Below are 24,985 nucleotides of genomic sequence, written 5' to 3' on the forward strand. Positions count from 1 at the left end.
TGCTTTCTTAAACACAGTTTATTTATTTGACTTAAATTTTCTAACATTATGAAAAGTAGAGGTGTCAAAAATACAACACAAGAATAATAAGAATGACCTAATTTTCAGGTTCTTGTAGACAGGAAAACGAAAAAAAAAAATATTTGAAAAGTATTTTTCACATTTAAGGTGACAAGTGGGAAAATATCTGTTTTTTGAGCTTCACTTGGAGGTTCTAGATTGTAAAAGTAATTGCATCTCAAATATAAACACAAGAGGGATGGGCCAATCAGTCCCTGTAAATAAATAATGATCCTCATACTAATAAAATAACTTCCCAGTGTGAAACAGTGAGCACATCCACGATTAGAACATTATTTCTATCATGAATTTGAATTCTGAACATTATGATTTGACTAAGTTATCTACTGTCTTATCTGTTTTAATGTCACAAAAATCACAGAATCAGAATGTAGGTCAAAATATTATCACTTACTCTGGTCTTCTTTAAGATTGGCCATTATGCAATTCAACATCCTGTCAGTAAATTTGCTTCAGAGTAATCAAAGTGTGCTCGTACTAGAACTGCATGTAAAAATAGCTTTCCTATTAGACAATTTATATCTTCATTCTAAGAAAAGTCTGCTTAATATTTTTACCACTGAACTTGACGCACAAAAATTACACACTAAAATAAATGAGTCATTTTGAAATCTACCAGTTCAAATCTTAACATTCAAACATATATTTAACTAGGGCACACTGTTTATTGAGTATTCTAGAAAAAATGGAAACTTTGTATATAAAATGTCCTTGTCACAAGTTGCTGTCTTTTCTCCTGCCTACATGATATCTCAATTAGCCTGCATATCAAAATTTATCACTTTTACATTTTTATGGATATCTCCCATAATCTCTATAAAGAAGATAAAGTATTCAGTGTGAAATATGAGATATCATGTAATAAAGTTTTGTTACTAATATTTTTTTTTTTTAATTTTTTTTTTCAACGTTTTTTATTTATTTTTGGGACAGAGAGAGACAGAGCATGAACGGGGGAGGGGCAGAGAGAGAGGGAGACACAGAATCGGAAACAGGCTCCAGGCTCCGAGCCATCAGCCCAGAGCCCGACGCGGGGCTCGAACTCACGGACCGCGAGATCGTGACCTGGCTGAAGTCGGACGCTTAACCGACTGCGCCACCCAGGCGCCCCTTGTTACTAATATTAAACTACACTTTTGAATGAGAATCATTCAGTCCTCTGTAATACCTCTGCTTAAGACTGAATTCCACATAAATCAATATTGATGGAGTTATACTATTCTTACATTAGGTTTTACTCTTGATGGGAGGATAAGTCTAACATGTCGAGAAATCGTATTCATGCTGTCAATAATGCTTTTGACCTTCAAAAATTTTATATAGACTTGTAAGTTTTAGCACTTATGAATAATTACAAAGTGTCATTTCTATGTAGGTTCTCACATACAATAAATATTTTGTCTTACGTTAATATGCCATTATCTCACCATAATTTTGTAACTTGTGTCACAGCAAATGAAGTATATTGGCAAACTGAAGTATATTTCCAGTTCCCACGGTTTAGACTACTAAACTATGATTCTCCTCTCAAGAATTTAGTACAAGTTTACGTCCTGTGTTACCTATGTAATAGTATGTTTTTGCAATACAGTATTGCTGAGAAAATGGGTAAAGTCAAATATTGTGTTAAATTTTTCATAAAGTCCTTTTGCAAAAAAAAAAATAGCTTTAAAGAGTGAGGATTTTAAACATGCCTGATTTTCTATGGAAACTGCATCTGGCTTAACACAAGATTTCCCTGGTCACTGAGTGAGCCAGGAGATTAGAGAAGCTGAGCATTGTGTATGAATAGATAATGATGAAGGGCCACATTTCCAAGGTCATGATATGTAAGACTGAGCAAAAGGACATGATATTGAATGGAGGTTCCATCTCCCCTGTAGTGCACAAGAAACGGGGAGAAGAAAAAATTGAAATATAAAGCAGCAGATGAAACTACTAACAAATAAAACTACGTTGGCCAAGTAGACTGAAGTCATGACCCAGACTCTAGTAGATTTGAATGAGCCATCAGTAGGGTCTGTTGCCCCGTATGCCAGACTGGGGGATCCAGCTAAGGCAGCCAATGCCCCGTACCTTAAAGGTATGGAAGTCAGGGGACATAGCCATTGCCCCAGTTCTCACCTTGAATTAACATGCTGTGCTTCTGAGAACACCAAACCCCGTCATGCCTAAGGGAAGAGTTGTTTACTGCAATTTTCCATGAGATGTCTCACCAGGATCGATAAATTACTCCACCCCTCTGGTTGAAGGAAACGATTCACTCCTCACTGGGATCCCATTGTCCTGCTGCAAGCCGGACCTATTGAAACAGAATATCCCTGGAATGGAACACACACCATTAAAAGAAAGGGAAAGGTTAGGGTCCTGAGCTGGCATATCCCACCCTCAACTCATCTCCTTATACCTGACGGTGATGCCTCCCCCCTCCGTTGGCCTCAAGGACGTTATGACACATAGAAGCCCCTACTAAATTTACCCAGCAAGCCTTGAATGATAGCCAGAAGAGTCTGCCCTTATTGAATACTAAAATGTCTCTGATGATAAAAGCTTCCCACCCACCGCCCCCCACAGTAAAACAGCCATGAACACTTACAGCCTCGCAAGGAGGCACCTGTGCCATTATTCAAACAAATGTTAGGTGCCCATGCCTGATGACTCTTGTGAATGTGCCATATTCATTAAATCACATGAAGATATAAGTGTTCTGACCCCAGCTCAGAGGACTTAGTAAATCAATGGTTCAGGTCATGGGATTCTTGGTGGTAAGAGCTGTCACTTATTTGGGAATTATTGTCTTAATCAGTGTTTTTCTTGAATGTGCCTGTATTACCTGCCTTCGGTGCAGCCAGAGATGCCAAATGAGCCACCTCCATGCGAGAGAAGCCCCTTGCTGATGGCTGAGGACACGCTACGGAAGAGGGGAGCGTATAAGATTGTGAGAATCAGTCGTGAGGTTGTGGACAGTTGAGGGAGGTCACTGAGAGGATGTGTCTGCCATTTGACCTGCATGCTGGACATGGGAGATTGGAGGCTCCTAAGCCCCTCCCCTGTCCTTGAAATGTGACTTCCACTAGTGTTTTCCTCTCCCAGAAGCTACCCCAGGATTCCAGCTTTGAGATAGAAATGTGGTGTTGTCACTGTCCGGATATTACATAGGACTGAAGCTATATATGATGGACTAAAAGCCTTTATGACTTTCAAGACTTGGTGGGCAGGTCCAGAAAACTACTCGTCTTGAGGACACCCAAAACAAGCCTCAGGAATGAGTTCTCTTGCTCAATACAACTACCACCTGCCAATCTGGAGTGGCATGTGTCATGTTTGGTCTCCTCCTGTCCTCCTTGTTCAGGGGCCGGTTTCAGATTACAGCTAGGAAGATCTGGAGGAGTTTGTGAAACTAACAGTGACCAGATCTCCAATTTTACCCAGGACAACTCTGCTTAATCCTGTTTTGTTGTTGTTGTTGTTGTTGTTGTTGTTGTTGTTGTTTTCCCTGGCATTTTGTCCGGAAAGCACTTGGCCCAGAATGTTTTTTTCTTTTATTATTATTAGTAGGTGCATTATAATAAGCCAGAGTGAATTTGGGAGACATTGACTTTGTGCTTGTACTTCTTAACATGGGGTGTGACAAGTAGTGTCCGAGGCATATGGCTAGTGAGTAAAGTGTCTCCTTTTAAGACATGATTAAATCTGAAAGGCGGCTAGTGATAACCCGGGACACTGTTCATAAAAACACAATTAAGCCAAGAAGCTGATTAAATAATGCAAATACATGTGAAGAATATCTATCTGGTGATATATTTAATGTGAAAATAATCTGTATAAAGCATTTTTCATTAATGTACATATATATATATATCAGTTGTCCTTTAGAAATAACTTTATTATGGGGCGCCTGGGTGGCTCGGTCGGTTAAGCGTCCGACTTCGGCTCAGGTCACGATCTCACGGTCCGTGAGTTCGAGCCCCGCGTCGGGCTCTGTGCTGACAGCTCAGAGCCTGGAGCCTGCTTCAGATTCTGTGTCTCCCTCTCTCTCTAACCCTCCCCTGTTCATGCTCTGTCTCTCTCTGTCTCAAAAATAAATAAATGTTCAAAAAAAAATTAAAAAAAAAAAGAAATAACTTTATTACTAGGATATATTTTAAAGAAACTTTAATTAAATTTTTGTAATGTTTCTGTGTTTTCCAGAGGAAGAGAGACAGAGAACAAGTAGGGGTGGGGCAGAGAGAGAGAGGCAGCCACAGAATCTGAAGTAGGCTCCAGGCTCTGAGCTGTCAGCACAGAGACCGATGCAGGGCACAAACCCACGAACTTCAAGATCATGACTTGAGCCGAAGTCGGAATTAACCGACTGAGCCACTCAGGTGCCCCGAGAAACTTTAATTTTTGATCCATTAGTGTAGTTAAACTGACTTTGTCAGGTTTTAGTGAGAGCACAGTAAAATGTTGATGAAAGGAATGGAGACACTAAACAGGTTGGTTCATACGTAGGGCATGCACCAGGCTTCTTGCACTGATGAATAATGAATGCGCTGTTAACAACAATATTCTACTGAATTCCATTTCGGTAGGGTAAGAGCAACCTGTGCACGCTGGGAGAAAGGCATCAGTGGGTATGTCTAAAGACATAAAGAATTTGTGCCTTGAGACAAATATCAGGTTATCAATCACCCAATCCTAATCAAGAAATGCTGGCTTTTGTTTTCTTTTTTCCCTGATGTTATGCAAAATAATTCCCATCTTTATGGAAGTTTCATTATTCTATTTTTGTTATATACTTCTCACCTTTATATCTAGAATTTATTTTAAGCCGATTTTTGTGAATGGTGTCAAGCAAGTGTCAAATTCTAGATCAAAAAAGAGATGACTGATGGATGGATGTATAAATGGACGCAGATACCCAGGGGACACTGTAGCATTTATTGAAACGGTTCTCCAGTGCTCACCTGTGCCATCCTTGCATGAGTGAGCTCTCCATATGTGTATGATTTTATTTCTGAATCTCTAGTCAGTTTGTCCTCTTTTGTTCTTCCAGGGGCTAATGTTCTATTGTCTTTATCGCCACAGTTATGTCATAAGCCCTGCTCCCTGTTAGTACACGTCTTCCAGATATTCCTTATCAGAGATGTCTGTCTTGCTTAATCCTTTGCATTTCCATGTATATTTCAAGTCAGATTTTTAATTTATCCAGTAAGACAACTTGCTAAGATTTTGATAAGGATAGCATTTACACTATGGATCTGTCTGTTGGTATTTCTAGATGGTCATTTCATAAACCCAGTATTTTGGTCCATGTTTGATCATTAATGTCTCTTTACTTTCTTTGTTGAGGTCTTTAACAACTTTTGTTTAGATATTCCTGAGTATATTTGTTTCTTATATATATTAGGTATTTAATTGAACTATTTTAGAGATATATATTTCTGGTATAAATAAAAATGGACTTTTGTGTACCTTGTTGTGTTCCTATGACCTTCCTAATGTAATGATTTAATATTCTCTAAAGTTTTTATATGTATATTCTGCTTGATTTTCAAACAAAAATATTGTTTTTGAATCACTAAAACATTTTTTTAATGTTTTGGTTGTTTTGTTTTTTTTTTTTTTTCATTTTTGAGAGACAGAGAGAGACAGAGTGCATGCGGTGTGAGGCAGAGAGGGAGGGAGACACAGAACTGGAAGCAGGCTCCAGGCTCTGAGCTGTCAGCTCAGAGCCTGATGCGGGGCTTGAACTCACGAACCGCGAGATCATGACCTAAGCCAAAGTGGAATGCTTAACTGACTGAGCCACCCGGGCGCCCCGTCATCATTTTTAATATTCATTTCTGTATGCATGGCATTGCCTCATTTCATTGTCTAGGAGCTTTCCTATAATGCTGCCCAAAATAGCGTGATAATAAACTTGCTTTTTAACTACCTCAGAAGGAAAAGTTTTCACATTTCACAGGTAAATATGATTGCTGTCAAAGTTTAAAAATGCCCTCCATCAGACTTAAGAAGGTATCTTTTTCTTGTAATTCCCTGAATTTTTATTGCAAATGGAACTGGGATATTTTCAGGTGTGTTTTATGTATCTAATGAGAATTTTTGTCTTATGTTTTTCTTTGTTAAGCCTTTAATGCCACAAATTATATAGGTTCATTTTCTAATGTTAAAACATCCTTGAATTTTTGTAATGAAAAATTCAAAATGCCTTCTCCTATGAAAATAAACATTCTAGGGGCGCCTGGGTGGCTCAGTCGGTTAAGCGTCCGACTTCAGCTCAGGTCATGATCTCGCGGTCCGTGAGTTCGAGCCCCGCGTCGGGCTCTGTGCTGACCGCTCAGAGCCTGGAGCCTGTTTCAGATTCTGTGTCTCTCTCTCTCTCTGACCCTCCCCCGTTCATGCTCTGTCTCTCTCTGTCTCAAAAATAAATAAACGTTAATTTTTTTTTTTAAAAAAGAAAATAAACATTCTAAAACAGTTCCATAAGCATGCTGACTTGGGTCTCTCTGAACTATGTTCTTATCTAGAATAGTCCCCGTAATATTTTAGAATCAACTTCAATTTATAGTGATGGGTGGGTTGTTGTTGAGAAACGGGATGGCCGGGAGACTGGAGCCACAGTCTTCATAAAACAGACCAGAGCGATTCTTGCACTAAACAATAAGCATGTCATAAAAGCAGTGATTATGTAAGCCTGGCAAAGCTGCTCTATGCGAAAAGGGCATCTTGGTGCTATTCATTTTGATTTCAAATGTGAGTAATGCAGCTCTACGATTACTGACAGATACAGGAAGAGTTACACATGTTTGTATGAGTAGAAACTGAAAAGCTATTTGTTTCAATCACCCAGTGTCCCTTTACCTATATTTAACTGGTAACAGAAGGAGGAGGGGACAAGGGGACTTTGGAACAATTTTGATTTTTTTCACTGAAGGATACATTATTGGTCTTATAGTGATGTTTTGCTTAAATTTTGTGTATGGCTAATTCCTAACTGCAAGTGAATGTACACACGTGTTCTCTTACAAATGACAAGGAAAACATAAATGGAATATATATATATATTTATATATATATATATATATATAAAACATATCAATTTTTTTTAATTTCTTGACTACTCTGACATTTATTTATTATTACAGTTTATGTTACTTGACTATTTAGTGAAGATTTCTGCAGTATTTAAATTTCTGATTAAGAAAATATGTAAGCTTCTCTCTTTTGACTTTATATTTTTTTAATGTTTTATTTATTTTTGAGAGGGTGAGCACTAGCAGAGGAGGGGCAGAGGGAGGGGGAGGAAAAGGATCTGAAGCAGGCTCAGGGCTGACAGCAAGGAGCCCATGTGGGGCTCGAACTCATGAACCAACCCTAAGATCATGACCTGAGCCAAAGTCAGCTGCTCAACCAACTGAGCCACCCAGGCACCCCCTCTTTTGACTTTTTTTTTTAGAAAAACCTTTTAGAAAATATCTAAGAAGGTTTAAAGTGGTTTAACCTGTATTTAATGAATTGTGATGTCATTGAAAAAGCAGCAACTAAAGCAAATAAAACAAAATCAGATAATTAGAATGATATTAACACTAGATAGCGTTGATAGCATCTTCAACACATCATATCCTTCTGTGTGTGTGGCCGGGGAAGATCATTTAAGATCAAGCCTTTTAGGAAATTTAAAGCATACAATACAATATGGTGGCCTAGAGTCACCATGCTGTGCACTTGCTCTCCAGAACTTATTCATTTCCTAACTGCAACTTTGTTGGCTTTGATCACCATTTATCCAGGTCTCCCAGCCTCTGCGAGTCAGCAATTTACCCTTTGTTTCTAGAGCTCAGCTTTTCTAGATTCCACATATAAGTGATATCTTTGTCTTTCTCTGTCTGCCTTATCTTGCTTAGCATAATGCCCTTAAGGTCCATCCATGTCACGGCAATAGAAGAGAACATATTGTAAAACACTTGAACCTAAGGTGTTTACATTTTCAGTGGTTATACAGTATAAAGCAAGTGCTAAATGACTAATAAAATACTACGACGAAAGAGCAAATGCTACATACATTTGAGGGGCCACGGTAAAAGTTTCAACAACTTTATTACCGACAAGTAGAAGGGCTTCCCATTAGAATGTCTCGGTTTACAAAATAAGATTGTAATGGAAACGTGAATGATGTTGGTAGTACAGGAAATCGCATAGACCATTTGACTCTGTGATATTCATGTTGCCATTCTTACTGACCCAGAACATGATGTTTCCATAAATGCAGATTTTCAGCAAGACCTATAATGCTATCCCAACTTTGCATAAAGATGATTAAAAAGCTCAATACTTTTAAAGGAAGATGTTTAATTTAAGCATTAAGTTTAAATGTACAGATACTTCTCATTGTGTTTTACTGATTGTTATTGAATTTCAATTAAGAACATTTTATGTCATCAATATGTGACAGGGTTTTGCTTTGTACTATACCAAAAAAAAAAAAGAAAAAAGAATTCTTCAACGTAAGTATGTTTATAGAAGGGAATTAAATAAGGAAGATCCTTGTGCCCACCCTCAACTTGATACTATTGCAAGCTCATTTCAATTTTATTCACATTTTATCAACATTCTGTGACTTGGAGTCACAGTTCACAGAGTGATTTTTAAAGTAAACTGCTTCCAATTTCCTTTTGATTCTTCCACTAATGATATAACAAACTTCTGAAAGATCGTGAAATGGACATTGTAATGGATTGTTAAATAATTATATTTCATTATAGCTTCATTACATTATATGTGTATTCATTATATACATATATATATATGAATTCTATATACAATATAGAATTTTAAACAAAGATCTAAGCTATACACACACACACACATACACACACACACACAGACACACACACACACACACATATATATATATATATATATATATATATATATATATATATGAATTAGGGCTCTTTTGTATGAGGTTATATTCTCTTGTCTATGCAGAATGATATCAGTTTTGTAATTCTGAACAAGGAGGGCTAGGTTTTCATTGTATGTCTTCACCTTGCTTGCTAAAGAGAAAATGCCGTATAGAACTGAATTCATTGTTCGATAAGACCGCAGGCTTAATTTCTTGTTACTATTCATATTTTCTTCAGGAACATTAGTCATCCAGGTGACAGCAAATGATGCTGATGATCCTTCAAGTGGCAATAATGCTCGCCTCTTGTACAGTTTACTACAAGGCCAGCCCTACTTCTCCATTGAACCAACAACAGGTATTTCTAAATGAAACAAAGTGCAGTTCAGCAGGATTCTAACTAGGCAAATGGCAGAGCAAAAAAAAACATCTGCTTCCAAACGTGCTGTACAGTAGACCTGACGTTTCCAGAAATAAATGGGTTGTATTTGAGACACTTAATTCTTTTTAGTCCGTTAGCTGATTTTTCTAACTTTCAGAGATTGAATTTTCCAAATCCACACTACAAATCACTCGGACATAAGGTATAAAACATATGCAAAGACTATAACAAACCACTTAGAAAGAGAAAAACGAAAAAAACAGTTTAAAAATACGGTGAAAGACCTTTAAAGCAGTTGACCAAAATTTGATGTACAGAAAGCCTACAAGCATATTAAAAATGCTCATCAACCGCAGTCGTCAGGGAAATGCGAGCTAAAACCACAATGAGATTCACCTTCACTCCCAATTCTCTCTGGAGTCAAACCTAGGGAGAATATTGGCAGTGTCTCTTTCATACATTCTGTGTTTTCTATAAGGATTCATATAACAGATTACAGTTATAAAACACTTCAGTCCACAATTCAAATGCTATCATAATATGGTCTAACTTATCTGTTTTTGTATTTACGGGTCTCACAATTTTTAATGAACACTTTTCCACAGATACATTGAGGATTGGCCATGCTCTTTCTTATGTTTGTGTTCATGGTCCCCAAATCTTTAGCCCAGCATCCTGTTGTCTTCTGTTCTGCCCTTTCCTAGTTTTTTTTTTAGTGATAATAATTTTTTTACTAAGTAATTTTCTAGAAAATTTTCTATAACATTTTCTAAAATGTAGAATTTTATAGAATAAATTTATAGAATATTTATTATGTTTGTTATAGTCCATCTTGAATTTGAAAATCTGTTTATAGTTTGATCTGTATTATGAACAACCGTCGGTCAAAAACAAATCCTTCTTCATGTATCATAACTTAAAATAGATTTTAACATCACAGGTGCACAATATATCTTGCATAAATTTGGTGTTGTAATGTACACATTTACTTATAATTAACTTCTTTCAAATTTAAAGGAGAAGTTAACTGTAGCACACTAACATTATGTTAGAGAAGATAGCAGAAAATCGTTTGAGGTAAAAATAAGACATTCCTCTTTTTTACCCAAGAGTATATGAACATAGCATTTTATTAGGGGTCTACTAGTGTTCTTAGTATTGTGTTGACTACTCTAAACTCCAGGCAGAGTTGGTATTTAATTTATTATTTTATTGTTATTTATGTTCTCCAGGGCAGTGTCTAGCACAATGTAGTCATTTAAAATGTATCAAAAGAATGAGTGTATGATGGAATTCTTAGGAAATTAACTGGAAAGATGCATGGTTAATAACGAAATAATAATTGAAGTTTTATTACATGTTTTAAGGAATCGTAAGAACATCTTCTAAAATGGATAGAGAACTGCAAGATGAGTATTGGGTAATTATTCAAGCCAAAGATATGCTCGGTCAGCCAGGAGGACTGTCGGGAACAACAAGTGTGTTAATTAAACTTTCTGATGTTAACGACAATAAGCCTATATTTAAGGAAAGTAAGTAGAAAACACCGTGAATTTTCATTACAATAAAACTATACGTGTGCTAAATACACACAGATGTTAGGGTTTGCATCTAAAGCACTACCACAGCGCTATATAAAATAAATGTATTAATTATTCGAAGGTGTGATTATTTTCATTAGTGTGAAAAGTCAAATACAAATGAGAAGGTAATGTGTTTTTTTTTTCTAATTGCTTCCGTAACAATTTCCACAAACCTCGTGCCTTAAACAAATTGTTACCTTAATGAAATATGTCACAGATGTCACCAGATTAAGTTCAAGGTGTCTGTAGGGCTATTTTCCTCTCTAGAGGGTCCAGGGAGAATCCATTTCTTTGGATTTGGTTATTGGCAAAATTCAGTTCTTTACGTTTGTAGGAATAAGGGCTCTGTTTCCTTGAAGGCCGTCAGCGGCAGGACACTGTTAGCTCCGTGAGGCGTCTTTCTGGTTCTTGAATATAACTCACACACCTCAGACACATCAGAAGGTGTCAAATCCTCCACACGTCGCTGTCTCTCCAACCCACACTTTGCCTCTTCTTCACTTTTATGGACTCATGTGATCGATCGAGTCCCCTTGGACAAACCAAGGCAATCACCACATCTCAAGGTCAGCTGAATAGCAATATGAATTTCACCTGCAACCTGGATTGCTTTTTGTCCCTTTACATAATATATTCATAGGTTCTGGGGTATTAGAACACGAGTATTTTGAGGAATTCATTTTTCTACCTACTACAAGTGATGATTTCAAATGATAATTATTTTTTATGTTTTATGTTATCTTTATTCACTATATTCAGACTAAGAACAGAAAAAAAATTACCCATTTCGATATTCACCTATGATTTATATTACATATACGTATATGAAATTTCACATGTAATAGAGATCATATGGTATTTGTCTTTTTCTGACTTATTTCACTTAGTATAATGCCCTTGAGACCCGTTCATGTTGTTGCAAATGACAAGATTTTATTATTTTTTGTGGCTGAGTAATATTCTAGTGTGTGTGTTTGTGTGTGTGTGTGTGTGTGTGTGTGTGTGTGTGTGTGTCTGTCATAATTTCTTTACCGTTTCATCCATTGATGGACACTTAAGTTTCCACATCTTGGCTATTGTGAATAATAATGCAATAAACATGGGAGTGCAGCTATCTTTTCTAATTAGTGTTTTCATTTTCTTTGGCTAAATATCCAGAAGTGGTATTACTGGATTGTATGATATTTCTATTTTTAATACTTTAAGACACCTTCATACTGTTTTCCCTTACTCTTTTCCATAATGGCTGCACCAATTTACATTCCCACTGACAGTGCACAAGGGTTCCTTTTTCTCCACATCCTCACCAACACTTGTTATTTCTTGTCTTTTGAATAGTAGCCATTCTAACAGGGGTGAGGTCATATTTCATTGTGATTTTGATTTGCATTTCCCTGATCATTAATGATACCAAGCATCTTTTCATGTACCTGTTAGCCATCTGTATGCATTCTTTGGAAGAATGTCTATTCAGATATTTTGCCCATTTTTAATATTATCATTATTATTAGTAGTAATAGTAGTAGCATTTGATATTGAGTTGTACGAGTTTCTGTATGTTTTGGATATTAGCCTCTTATCAGATGTATGATTTTGCAAATATTTCCTCCCTTTCAGTAAGTTGCTTTTTCATCCTTTTGATGGTTTACTTTGCTGGGCAGAATTTTTTTAGTGTGTAATAGCCCACTTATTTTTTTTTTTTCTTTTCTTGCTTTTGCTTTTCGTATCAGAATAAAAAAAGCATCACCGAGACTATGCTGAGGAGCTTGTTGCCTATGTTTTCTGCTAGGAGTTTTATGGTTCCAGGTCTTAGTTCCAGTGTTGAATACATTTTTAGTTATTTTTGGGGTATGGTGTATGACAATGGTCCTGTTTCATTCCTTTGCATTTGTTTATCCAATTTTCCTAACACCATTTATTAAGGAGACTGACATTTTCTTATTGCATATTCTTGGCTTCTTTGTCATAAATTAACTGACCATATATGTATAATATGTGTAGTTATTTTTTACTTATGTATTATGAATATGCCATACCTGCTCTGATAATTTAAGTACTGAATACAAGCTAAATCATTTGGTATGCTCCAGAAGGGATTTCTTCTGAAATTCTTAGGAGAAATTCTTTTTTTTTTTTTTTTTTAAAGAAGTTCTTCCCACCCCCTCCCCAGGGCATTCTGTCCTACCTACAGAAATACATTTACAAGCAATTCTGGAAATCATGACCAATTATCATGATAGGAAAAATGCATATACATGTGTCAAAGAGAAAAGTAGATCAAACACACACATACAAATGCACACCCACCCAACCCCCCTCCCCCAACACACATACACACACACACATGCAGATACTGTTCAGTTCAGCTATTTTGTGCCAGGCCCAGAGTTAGCAGATATTCTGAATTTTCGAGAAATATTAGAGAGGCCCCTGGGTAAAAAGACGATGAGCATTTTGTGTGTGTGACAAAAATCTTAAAGTGTGTAAATGTGATGCACCTTTTGAAGTGTCTGAAGACAGGGGCACCTGGGTAGCTCAGTCAGTTAAGCATGGGACTTTGGGTCAGGTCATAACCTCAGGGTTTGTAAGTTTGAGCCCTGTGTTGGCCTCTGTGCTGACAGCTCAGAGCCTGGAGCCTGCTTCAGATTCTGTGTCCCTCTCTCTCTGCCCCTCCCCCACTTGCACTCTGTCTTTCTCAAAAAATGAATAAACATTAAAAAAATTAAAGAAATATTACATATCTGAATGCTTATTTGTATGCCATTTTCATATTTAACATTTTCAGTATAATGCCATTTTTAAAAATAAAAATCATATATATTTATTGTATACAGCACGATGGTTTTTCTCACGTTTATTTATTTATTTGAGAGAAAGAGTGTGAGCAGGAGAGGTGCAGAGACCGAGGGGGGTACAGAGGATCTGAAGTGGGCTCCACGCTGATCGCAGAGAGCCTGACATGGGGCTCAAACTCACGAACCATGAGATCCTGACCTGAGCCAAAGTCAGATGCTTAACCCACTGGGCCAACAGGGAACCCCAACGTATGTTTTGATCTCATATGCATAGTGACATAATTATTACAGTCAAACTAATTACCCATCTACTCACATCATTCCCTCGTGTGCAAGTGTGTGGTAAGAGTGCCCGAGGTGTTCTCAGAAAATTCCCGTTATACAGTATAGTATTATTGGCTATAGTCACCTTGCCATACGCTAGATTTTTTTTTAATACACTAGATTTTTAAATGTATTGATCCTACATAATTGCAAATCCAACCATTTGAGCAGCACCTCCTCGGTCCTTTGAGTCCATGAAACAGCTCCTCCTTAGATGGAATTTAGGCAGCAGGGCAGTAGTTTGTGACTTGCTTCTCCCTGTTATGAGAGGTATTATGTACGTGACTATCTCTACAAAGTGTGGGTCCTAAAGACAAGAAGATCGTGGGTAATTCTATTTGAAATACCCAGGACTTGACAAAAATGATTCTCAACTAATAAATGTAGAAAAATAGTAGGTCAACGTGTGGAATACATCTCGTCTGTGTTTTAGCCAGATGAAGGGAAAATCACAAGTTCAAGACTCCAGAAGGCAGAACTCACAAGGGATTTTTATTGAGACTAAATGCCCTTCAAACTTCTCTCACCATCCTTATTTATTTTAATTTTTCTCAACTTTAATTTTGTTTATATATATATATATATTTTGTTGTGCATATGTAATTATATAAATGTTATATAGAATATATAACTATTATACAAAACAATGTGTATATATATAACCGTATATAATCTCTATTAACATTGATAAACATAACATAAATAACAATGTGTATATATACGTATAATTTATATATATATCCAAATGGACTAGAACATTTGAAATAGTTTTTAAAATTTTTGTAGATACCCAGAATCCTCGTGTAAGATGATAGCATTACTACGTTCACATTTGAGTGTAGGTGAACATGATTCTAGCACCATAAAGTTACCTCACTCTTTAAACAGCTTTTTCTATTTCTTACCCATACCATACTCATGCAAAAATATGTGTGTTGACTACGCTTCCAAAATCAGAGCACGCTGGTCTCCTTACTCTTGTTCAGGCTGCTTTCCACAATTGGAATCCCATTGCCCTCGTCTGAATGTAACTATGTCGTATCTCCTCTGATACGCCCAATCTTCCCTGACCTTTCAGTCCAGGGCGTCCACTCGGCCCACTAATTACTGTCGGCATTCACACTGTGATGGGTGCTGTTGTTTTCATCTAAAAAGCAAAGTAAAATAAAATAAAATAAATACATTATTGACTCCACTGCCGTATCCATCTAATCATGCTTCATTTTCTTTCCTTTAGAGAAGATAAGTTTTAAAGAGTTATCCAATGCATCATCCTATTTACTGTCTTTTAAACTCTCTGGAGCCCACTCCAGTCAAGGCTTTACCTGTACTACTTAGCCTAACTGATCTGGTCAATTCTATCAATATCTATGTGCAACTAAATCCAATCAATTCTCAGTCCTAATATAGTTTGATTTCTCAGCAGCATTTGACAGCGGTTGCTCTTTCCTTATATGCTTTTTCTTCTGTCTTCCTAGTCACTTTTACCAATCTTCTTTGCCTTCTTTTCATCTGTTCATACTTTAATTTTTGGTGTATTTCTGGTACCAAGCCCTAGGGCCTCATTTCTCTTCCCTTTAGAGTCACTCCTTTGTGTTTCCCTATAGCCACCTGACTTTAGATGCCGCTTCTATGCTGACAACTCCCAAATATATAACTTTAGTATGAGCCTCTCCTGTGAACCCCAGATTTGTATATCCAACTATCTACTCAATATCTTGATTTATAAGTTATATACATTTAAACTGGGCATATATTTGACTTCCTGGTCATACCTGCCTCCTCCTCTAACCCTCTTTTTACAGATTTTCCCCAGCCTTCATATCGCTCAGGGCAAAATCTCACCCATTCAATTCTAATTCAATTCAATTCAACTGATCCAACTCAGATGGCACTGGGTCAAATTTAGGTCAATTCTAATTTCTAACCCAGAGTGAAATGAAATGATGATCAATCCTGCATGATTTTCAATATTCTGTGACTGCGCGCGCGCGCACACCCACCCCCCCCCCCACACACACATACACACATACATTATCTCCTGATAATAGAAACTTACTTTGTTTAAGACTTTGAAAGTCACCTTCCCTTCTGTTCTTTCTCATATCCAAAACTCAATCCTCTGCAGATCCTTTTGGCTCTACCTTTTAAAAATATCCATAATCTGAACATTTCTCACCAACTTCCATTTGCAACCTTCAATCATACCACCCTCTTAATCTGGCCCCCATCTAGCCTCTCTGCTTCTGCCTTTGTTCCCCTCTGCTCTACTCTCAGCACAACTTTAGTGATCTTGTCAAAATGCATACCAGATCATAGCAGTTAAACGTTTTACCACGTCACAAAGAAACAGTCAGAGGCCTTCATATAACCTCCATTGTCCTAAATAACCTGCCATCATCCAGTCTTGTTCCATTACGTCTGGGAGCTCCTGTGTTAGCGCTCTAGCCCTTGCTTGTGGACAAACCAACACGAGGCAGCTGACCTACTCTCGGTCACTGGCTTGGTGGCCTTTTGGCTTGCTCTTCCCTCTTCCTGAAATTATATTTTCTCAACTATGCATTTTCCTGCAGTGGAGGGGAAAAAAACACTGCAGCACAATTAAGCTGTTACTTCCTGAAAATAGTAAAAGTATTGACACCTTTTAAATCACATTTCTCCCATGCCAAAAAATAAAAATAAAAAAGGAAGGACAATCTCACGAGGCAATCTGTGAAGTGACTTGCTCTATACGTCTAAAAAAATCAAGAATCTGGTTTTTTTAAATTTTTTTAACGTTTATTTATTTTTGAGAGGGAGAGAGAGAAGGACAGAGCACAAGACAGACACAGAATCCGAAGCAGGCTCCAGGCTCTGAGCTGTCAGCACAGAGCCCAACGTGGGTCCTCAAACTCACAAACTGTGAGATCATGACCTGAGCCTAAGTCGGACACCAAACCGACTGAGCCACTCAGGCACCCCCAAAAAGCAAGAATCTCTTTGAAAAAACATTCTATTACATGCTCTTTTTAAAATTCTACAAAGTTTCATTCTTTAGAATATTGACATACATGATTATTTCCCACATTTTAACAGAAATCACAAATAATAATTTACAAATAGCTAACTCCTTATCAGTTTTATGCAAGTCAATTCTGAAAAATAAACAGAGCTCAATTATTTATATTTATATCTATGTATTTCAAATATAACTGCCATTGTTTTCACATGGCCAAAACAATAGGGTCATGTGATTCTAGCACGGTTGTCTTACCACATCCACTCACCGACTCCCATGGATCTATCTTTTTTGTTTGTTTGTTTTCATTTCCACTATGGCCAATGCACTCAGGCTCAGAATGTAAAAATCAAACTATTACACTTAGAGTTCACTTATTTGTTTTAGGCTTTTCCAACTTTAATCCACACTTACATTTACTGATAACTTTAGATATCAGAGAATGCTTGAGTGAAATTGAAAACTCTTTTTATCAATTCAGATGGTTGAAGGATATAATAAAAAAATAAATTCAAAACTATTGACGAAATATGCGTGTGGATAGAAATGTGGAAATTATATGTACTGGTGATAGGACTTCCAAGGGTATATTTGAGAGAAAATAATAGACGCTCAAGTAGGATATTAGGGAAAATAAAATACAGATTACAAAAATAAAGAAAGTATAGATAGCCCAATAGATCGATCGATAGATATTGATTTAAAAAAAAAAAAAAAACAAGTGACTGGTGGAAAGTGAGGATATGGGTTTTCTCATAGTCCACACAAAAAAACGGTGCTATATTTGGGAGTTTCTTATATTTATTATTTGTGTGATATCTCTTGAATTTTGCTTTCAAAGGTTTTTACCGTTTGACTGTCTCTGAAGCTGCACCCACTGGGACTTCTATAGGAAAAATCATGGCATATGATAATGACATTGGAGAAAATGCAGAAATGGATTACAGCATTGAAGATGATTCTCAAACTTTTGACATAATTACTAATAATGAGACACAAGAAGGAATAGTGATATTAAAAAAGGTAGCTGTATGGACAATATTTACTTTGCAGCATAATACAAATTCAAATCAGAAATACATGAAATCATTTTGTTTAGCCAGTTAGTTATCGCTTTATTAAGTAATTGAAATGAGAACCTGTGATTTATGATTTAGGGAGCAAAGGAGCTGAGAGATGAGAGAGAGTTATTGCAGACTCTCAAATTACTCAAAGAACAGTCTTTTTTTAATTTTTTAATTTTTTAATTTTTTTTAAGATTTTTAAAGGACAAACTTTTGGGAAAGATTTAAATTAATTCTCAATTCCGTAAGAAATTTATGAACAGAAAAGTATAATTTTAATCCTAAATTAAAAATAGAGCTATTATTCCAAAACATTAGATGTAAATAACAAAACACGTGGCAGGATTTGCTATGCAGCTGCTTAATGATACTATCAGAGGGATCCTACCAACTACCTAAAGAGCAAAACCTAACTAAAAAGCAACTGAGACTTAATAACCCAAACTTTTTTTTCCCAAGTAATGACTTAGGTTACTGAAGCCATTTCTTCTTGTGTACACTGTATTTCTTTCTAGAAAGTGGATTTTGAGCACCAGAATGACTATCGTATAAGAGCAAATGTTAAAAACCGCCACGTTGATAAGCAGCTCCTGAAATACCATGAGGAAGCTTCCAGCACCCTCATTAAGGTCCAGGTGGAGGACGAAGATGAGCCTCCTGTTTTCCTCCTCCCATATTACCTATTTGAAGTCTTCGAAGGCGGACCGCATGGATCATTCGTAGGCACGGTCTCTGCCACAGATCCAGATCAGAGGAACTCTCCTATCAGGTATGTTTGGAAGGCTAGTTCTGGCTTCCTAAATGAGTGAATCCAAGTTAGCTTGAAGATAAAATTTCACACAAATGTAACAGAGATGAATCTCTCTTTCTCTTCTTGGTAGTTTTCAAATTCGCAACAGTTTAACCTTGTGAAAACAGGGAGCTCACTATTGATAAAGTTGCAGTGAAATAAGCAACTGCAGTTGTGCAAGCAATAGGCAATCCCCAACCAAACTTCAGTGTGATCAGCTCTATTAATTGGGGGCAAGTAGGTGAGGGAAAAGAAACCATTGACTGCATCAGTTCAGAAGCAAAGCTGATGACCTATGGTCCATTCAAATACTATTTAATTTGGGACGCCTGGGTGGCTCAATCGGTTAAGCATCAGACTCTTGATCTCTGCTCAGGTCATGATCTCACAGTTCATGAGATCTAGCCCCGTGTCAGGTTCTGTGCCGACAGTGTGGAGACTGCTTGGGATTCTCTCTCCCTCTGAAAATAAATAAATAAACTTATAAAAAAAAAATAAAAAATATATCATTTAATTTATATTCCAAAATTGAGAAAGCCTTCACAGGATACCACTTAAAGTAGTAAAAATGAAATCAGTCCAATCATTTAGAGATAACTATTAAACAGTATTTGCCATCTATTAAACTAGTCTATTTTCAGGTACTATACCTTCATTTTTTTCCCCAGTATTTGTGCTGTAAGCCTCGTTAGACAAAACAACAACAACAACAACAACAACAACAACAACAAAACCTGTTACATGTTTCCTTCCACCACCTTCCCTTACTCATCTGCTTTCAACTCTTCACAGTTCAGAGAATTATACAAACTTCCATGTACTTAGTAGATGCTGGTTACTGCTTTGCACTTTGTAGGGGCTATGATACAAAGAAGAAACTTCTTGAGAAAGAGGACTGCTCCCACTTTTCCACTGTAATCCCTAACACTGCCTTCTAATATGTCGATATAGTTCTTATTTAGTAATAGTAGTTTGAGTTATAAATGTAAGTATATATGTGGTGTTACTTATATGTGTATACAGTTAAACCCAGTAAAGGAATGTAGATGTTTTTAGAAGTAATATATCTCTTCACCTACATATTGTTCTTTTGAGAATACTGAAGAATACATAACTCTAGAAAATGCTTTAAGGATCAAGATGTTTATATATCATAATTTATAATAATAAAGGGTTGGAAACAATGATCTAATTGTAGTGGTATAATTAAGGCAATGGATGATCAATGCTTGACAGTGATGCTTATGAACATAGCTAAAAACATTGCATGTGGGAGAGGGGCAGAAAGAGAGAGAGACAGAGGGAGGGAGGGAGGGAGGGAGGGAGGGAGAATCGCAAGCAGGCTCTGCATTGATAGCATAAACATAAAACTCGATCTCACAAACTGAGATCATGACCTGCTCCAAAATCAAGAGTCAGATACTTAATTGACCGAGCTAGCCAGGCACCCAAAAGGACTATCATTTAATGTCTCTAATGGATATTCTTTCATTTAGAGGTACCTTTTAAATAAGACTGCTTTTCATATGTTTGTTAGGATGAAAATAGCCCCTTGAACACATTTCAGTTGGTACTCATCCTTCTCTCTCTCTTTCTTTCTTTCTTTCTTTCTTTCTTTCTTTCTTTCTTTCTTTCTTTCTTTCTTTCTTTCTTTTTTGGAAGCACAATGTGCAAAAAAATGTTTGAAATCAAATACTAAATGATTTCAGTTTGAGTTTTAATGGGGTACATCTTCCTTAATACTCATTCCATGGCAAACCATATGGATACCAAAGGAAATGATAGGGCATTCTATTTTACCCTCAGCAGTGTTCCATTGTTTGGAGGAAAGAAATTAACACATAGTAAACAGATTAAATTATACATAATTCTAATAACTCGTATTACGTAGTTTTTCCTTCCATGTGGGAATTACCTGTTATTTCTCTGAAGGGTGGAGATTCCCAGGCCCAGTTTCAACAAGTATTGGGTGAGATAACTGGCTTAACAGATTGTTCTTGCCAGGTTGTCATTATTAAGGACAGAAAAGCTTGCGAAAATGTGCCTTGATATAAATTACAATAATAAGTTATGTGGTAAATGTTTAAGAAAAACCAGGGTGCACGTATGAAGAAAGAATGTAAAAATTAGACCTGAAAGGCGGGTGATGCGGTTGTTTTAAGGGGCCTCGTGTGCTAGGAATTAGAGTCCAGAAATTGTCTGTGATAACATTTCCACCCCAAAATTAATGAAGGACTTCATAAGGAATTTCCCTTAGGATTTTCATTTTTATCCCTAAGACTATGTATTACCGTATTGTTTAGAGTCCACATATAGGGAATGTACCCTTTTGCCACTTCTGTGTATGACTCATTCTTTGGACATTATTGAAGTTTCCTTTTAACTGAACCCATGGTCAAAATTTGAAATATTTTATCAATATCACAATGACAGTATATTCTTTTCTGATAGAAAAACAAAAGCAGGTTCAACCCAAAGCAAGCGGGGGTCAGAGGGGAGCGGTGGTGGTGAGGAAGGAAATAAAACACAGCAGAAGCAATGACTTTAAAAACAATAGAGAAATGCAAGGAAACCAAAAACTGATTCTTTCAAATGTTTGTTTTTTTTAATTAACATTTATTCGTTTTTGAGGGGCAAAGAGAGACAGAGCCTGAGTGGGGAAGGGGCAGAGAGAGAGGGAGACATAGAATCTGAAGCAGGTTCCAGACTCTGCGCTGTTGGCACAGAACCCAATGCAGGGCTTGAATTCATGGACCCAGAGATCATGACCTGAGCTCAAGTGAGAGGCTTTACCGACTGAGCCACCCAGGCTCCCCTAGAAACTGATTCTTTCAAAGCACCAATACAATTGATCGATCAGTCTTTAGCAAGACAACCAAGTGGGAAAAAAGAAAGAATGGACAAAAGTTACCATGATCAGAAATGAAAGAGGGAACATAACTATTGTTCCCATAGACATTGAAGGATACTATAGGGAAATACTCTGAACGACTCCAAGCCCCTGAATTCAGACCCATTCCTTGAAATCCCTCCAAGGAAGCTACTGAAATTCAAGTAAAGAGGAAGAACAATCTGAGAAGTTATGTATGTGAAAAACAGGGAGAAACAGGAAGAGCTTTGGGGGTATCCAAGTGTCAGGGGTGTTCTCCTGTGGAAGGGGACTGTCTTTCACATTTCAGCTGTGCACTAATGGAAGCACTTAATCCTTGAGACACCCAGGGGAGCTGTAGCCTGGTTGGAAAACTCTGACTTTTGTGTATGGGGTTGGCTATTATGTGTCTCAGTTGCTTTGTCTGACGTGGGGGTAGTACTTCTGTAGAGCCACGTGAGGATTAAGGACGAGAGACACAGGCATCTGCAGAAGTATGCATGGAACGGGCCATTTGTTTATTCCATGTAGGCAAGAGCTGTTAGCAATGGCAAACTCATGCAGTGACATTTTATTCATTCAGCACTTTTGTAAGAATAAAGAGTTCCATAAAAAGGAATTCTGAAATGAACCAAAGATTGATCTTTTACACATCAAATCTTCACAGTTTAAGCTTTTTTAGCCCCAGCTCTTTCTAAAATCCCTTGCACACATCTTTCCTTTCCTGAATGGTATGTATTGGCTATTATTTAAAAAGTTCCTGATGACTCAAGGTCATCATTCTTAAAAACTTTTATTTGAAAATTTTATTTCAAACATTTAATCGGTTTTATTTGGAATGCATTATTATAGAAACAGGATATTCTAGATGATTAATACAAAATATTAACTGTTAAACTACGGCTGCTTTTTTTTTTAATGTTTATTTATTTTTGAGAGAGACAGAGATAGAATGAGAGTGGGTTAGGGGCAGAGAGAGAGGGAGACACAGAATCCAAAGCAGGCTTCAAGCTGTCAGCACAGAGCCCGACGCGGGGCTTAAACCCACAAGCTGTGAGATCATGACCTGAGCTGAAGTCGGACACTCAACCGACTGAGCCACCCAGGCGCCCCATAAGGTTGCTTTTTGTCAGCAAATCTCTTAAGGAGGAAACGTGACCATTTGGGGATATGTAAGTAAATTGCTTATTGAAGGTTTAAAAATGAATAGAGTTAAAACCAAATTCCTCTAAAGCTTAATTCTCTGTAATTTCTATTTTAATTCTCCCCTGAACACTAGTCTACAAATCAGTGTGATATTTTTAGAGACCTGTCAATTCAAGATTAAAATATTCTCATCTCTTGCCACATAATTATGGAAAAACTTACTGATGTCTCATCAAAGTCTTCAGAAATATACATGCAATGAGAAGTCATCACTGAACCCAAGTTATTACTCTTCTTTAATTTTTATTATTAATCATTTGCAAGCAGATAAGACATGCTGAGTACTTCAAAGGCTTCTTTCATTGTGGAGTTTGAGATCATTTTCCAGGCTTTGCATGAGGGAATTTTATCATCTGGCTTCTTTCCATGCATGCTCTAACAATAGCATATTCCATCTATTATCATTACTTTATATGTGTGTATAAATATATGCATATATATGTGTATACATGTATATGTATATATACACATATATATAATTTTTTAAAAAGTATCAGAGTGTTTCCTTTAAACAAACAAAACCAAACATTTCTCATATGTCAGCAATCAAGTAATTAAAATATGACACACACATTTAGCAAGCCACTATATGGTGTAGGAAAGAGACTCAGAGCAGCCTAGGGTGAGGATATGCTTTACGTGGCTTCGAGGGAAAAAACAAAGGTTGGCAAGCATTCATCTTTACCCGTTTATTTGGATTTGTTAATTTTGCAAATGACATTTTCCCATTTATTTATTTACTTTTACGTTTATTTATTTATATTGATAGGGAGAAAGAACAGGGGAGGGACAGAGAAAGAGAGAGAAAGAAAGAGAGAATCCTGAGCAGGCTATGCACTGTCAGCGTAAATCCTGACACCGAGCTTGGTGCTGGTCTCGAACCCATGAACTGTGAGATCATGACCTGAGCAGAAATCGCGAGTCCAATGCTTAAACCAACCGAACCACCCAGGCGCCCCCTTTTACCATTTATGTTTAAATAAGTAATTCACATATTAAAGTTGTCTTTTGGGAATAAGAATGAATTACATGTGTTTAGATTTAGCGTACATAAGCTCGAACCTCAGACTATTTTAGTTTTTTTTTTTTTCTTTTTTCCTCTCTGAGTTAAATCTTAACCATATTCATGTACCTTTCTAAACACCGTTTGGCATTATGTCATTTAGCTATATGGAGCATGCATTTAATTTGTCTTATTGCCTTAAAATAGCTTAAATATCACAGTTCCCTAGGCAAAATAATAAAATTAAGGAATACTTTTTTGTTGTTGTTGTTGCAGGTATTCTATTACGAGAAGCAAAATGTTCAGTATTGATGACAATGGCACAATAATCACAACCAATGCTCTCGATCGAGAGATTAATGCTTGGTACAACCTAAGTATCACAGCCACAGAAAAATGTAAGTACTCATTTAGGAACCACACAGTGGTTCACTGAATATTGTAAACCATTCGGTAATCTCCAAATGTAGGGGGAACAGCTAGTTTAAAACGTTGTTGGAATTGGACTTAAATGATACATAATATGTCAAAATTCATGTATGTGTATTTTATTTTATTATTTTAGATTACCAACGTCTGTCTATTCCTTTTACACCTTATGTGTATAGTTACCACTAACTGATTGATTTAGCTTAGCATAATACCCTCTAGCAGTCAGAGAAAGGCAAATACCATGCGATTTCACTCATATGGGGAGCTTAAGACACAAAACAGATGAACATAAGGCAAAGAAAAAGAAGGAAAGGGAGGCAAATCATAAGCCACAAGAGACTCTTAAGAAAAGAGAATAAACTGAGGGTTGATGGAGGAATGGGGGTTGATGGAGGATGGTGGGGGGAATGGGATAATGGGCAGCAGTCATTAAGGAGGACACTTGTTGGGATGAGCACTGGGTGTTACACGTAAGTGATGAATCACTAGAATTTATTCCTGAAACCAGTATTACACTATATGTTAACTAACTAGAATTTAAATTAAAAATATGAAAAAATATACA

At 36.8% G+C, this 24,985-nt stretch overlaps 1 protein-coding gene across 4 annotated transcripts in view; it reads left to right on the forward strand.

Annotated features, from left to right (window-relative positions):
• The window catches only part of CDH19 (cadherin 19), a 103,744-nt gene that overhangs the window by 37,693 nt on the left and 41,066 nt on the right, over positions 1–24,985 (forward strand). For all 4 annotated transcript variants that reach the window (XM_058691850.1, XM_058691851.1, XM_058691849.1 and 1 more), the window contains exons 4-8: positions 9,213–9,332; positions 10,724–10,888; positions 17,898–18,079; positions 18,636–18,889; positions 24,265–24,386. In XM_058691850.1, coding sequence (XP_058547833.1) covers positions 9,213–9,332; positions 10,724–10,888; positions 17,898–18,079; positions 18,636–18,889; positions 24,265–24,386 — 843 coding nt within the window. The remainder of the gene's footprint in view (positions 1–9,212; positions 9,333–10,723; positions 10,889–17,897; positions 18,080–18,635; positions 18,890–24,264; positions 24,387–24,985) is intronic.

The sequence above is a fragment of the Neofelis nebulosa genome, chromosome 11, assembly GCF_028018385.1.
Source record: "Neofelis nebulosa isolate mNeoNeb1 chromosome 11, mNeoNeb1.pri, whole genome shotgun sequence".
In the NCBI taxonomy this organism is placed as follows: domain Eukaryota; kingdom Metazoa; phylum Chordata; class Mammalia; order Carnivora; family Felidae; genus Neofelis; species Neofelis nebulosa.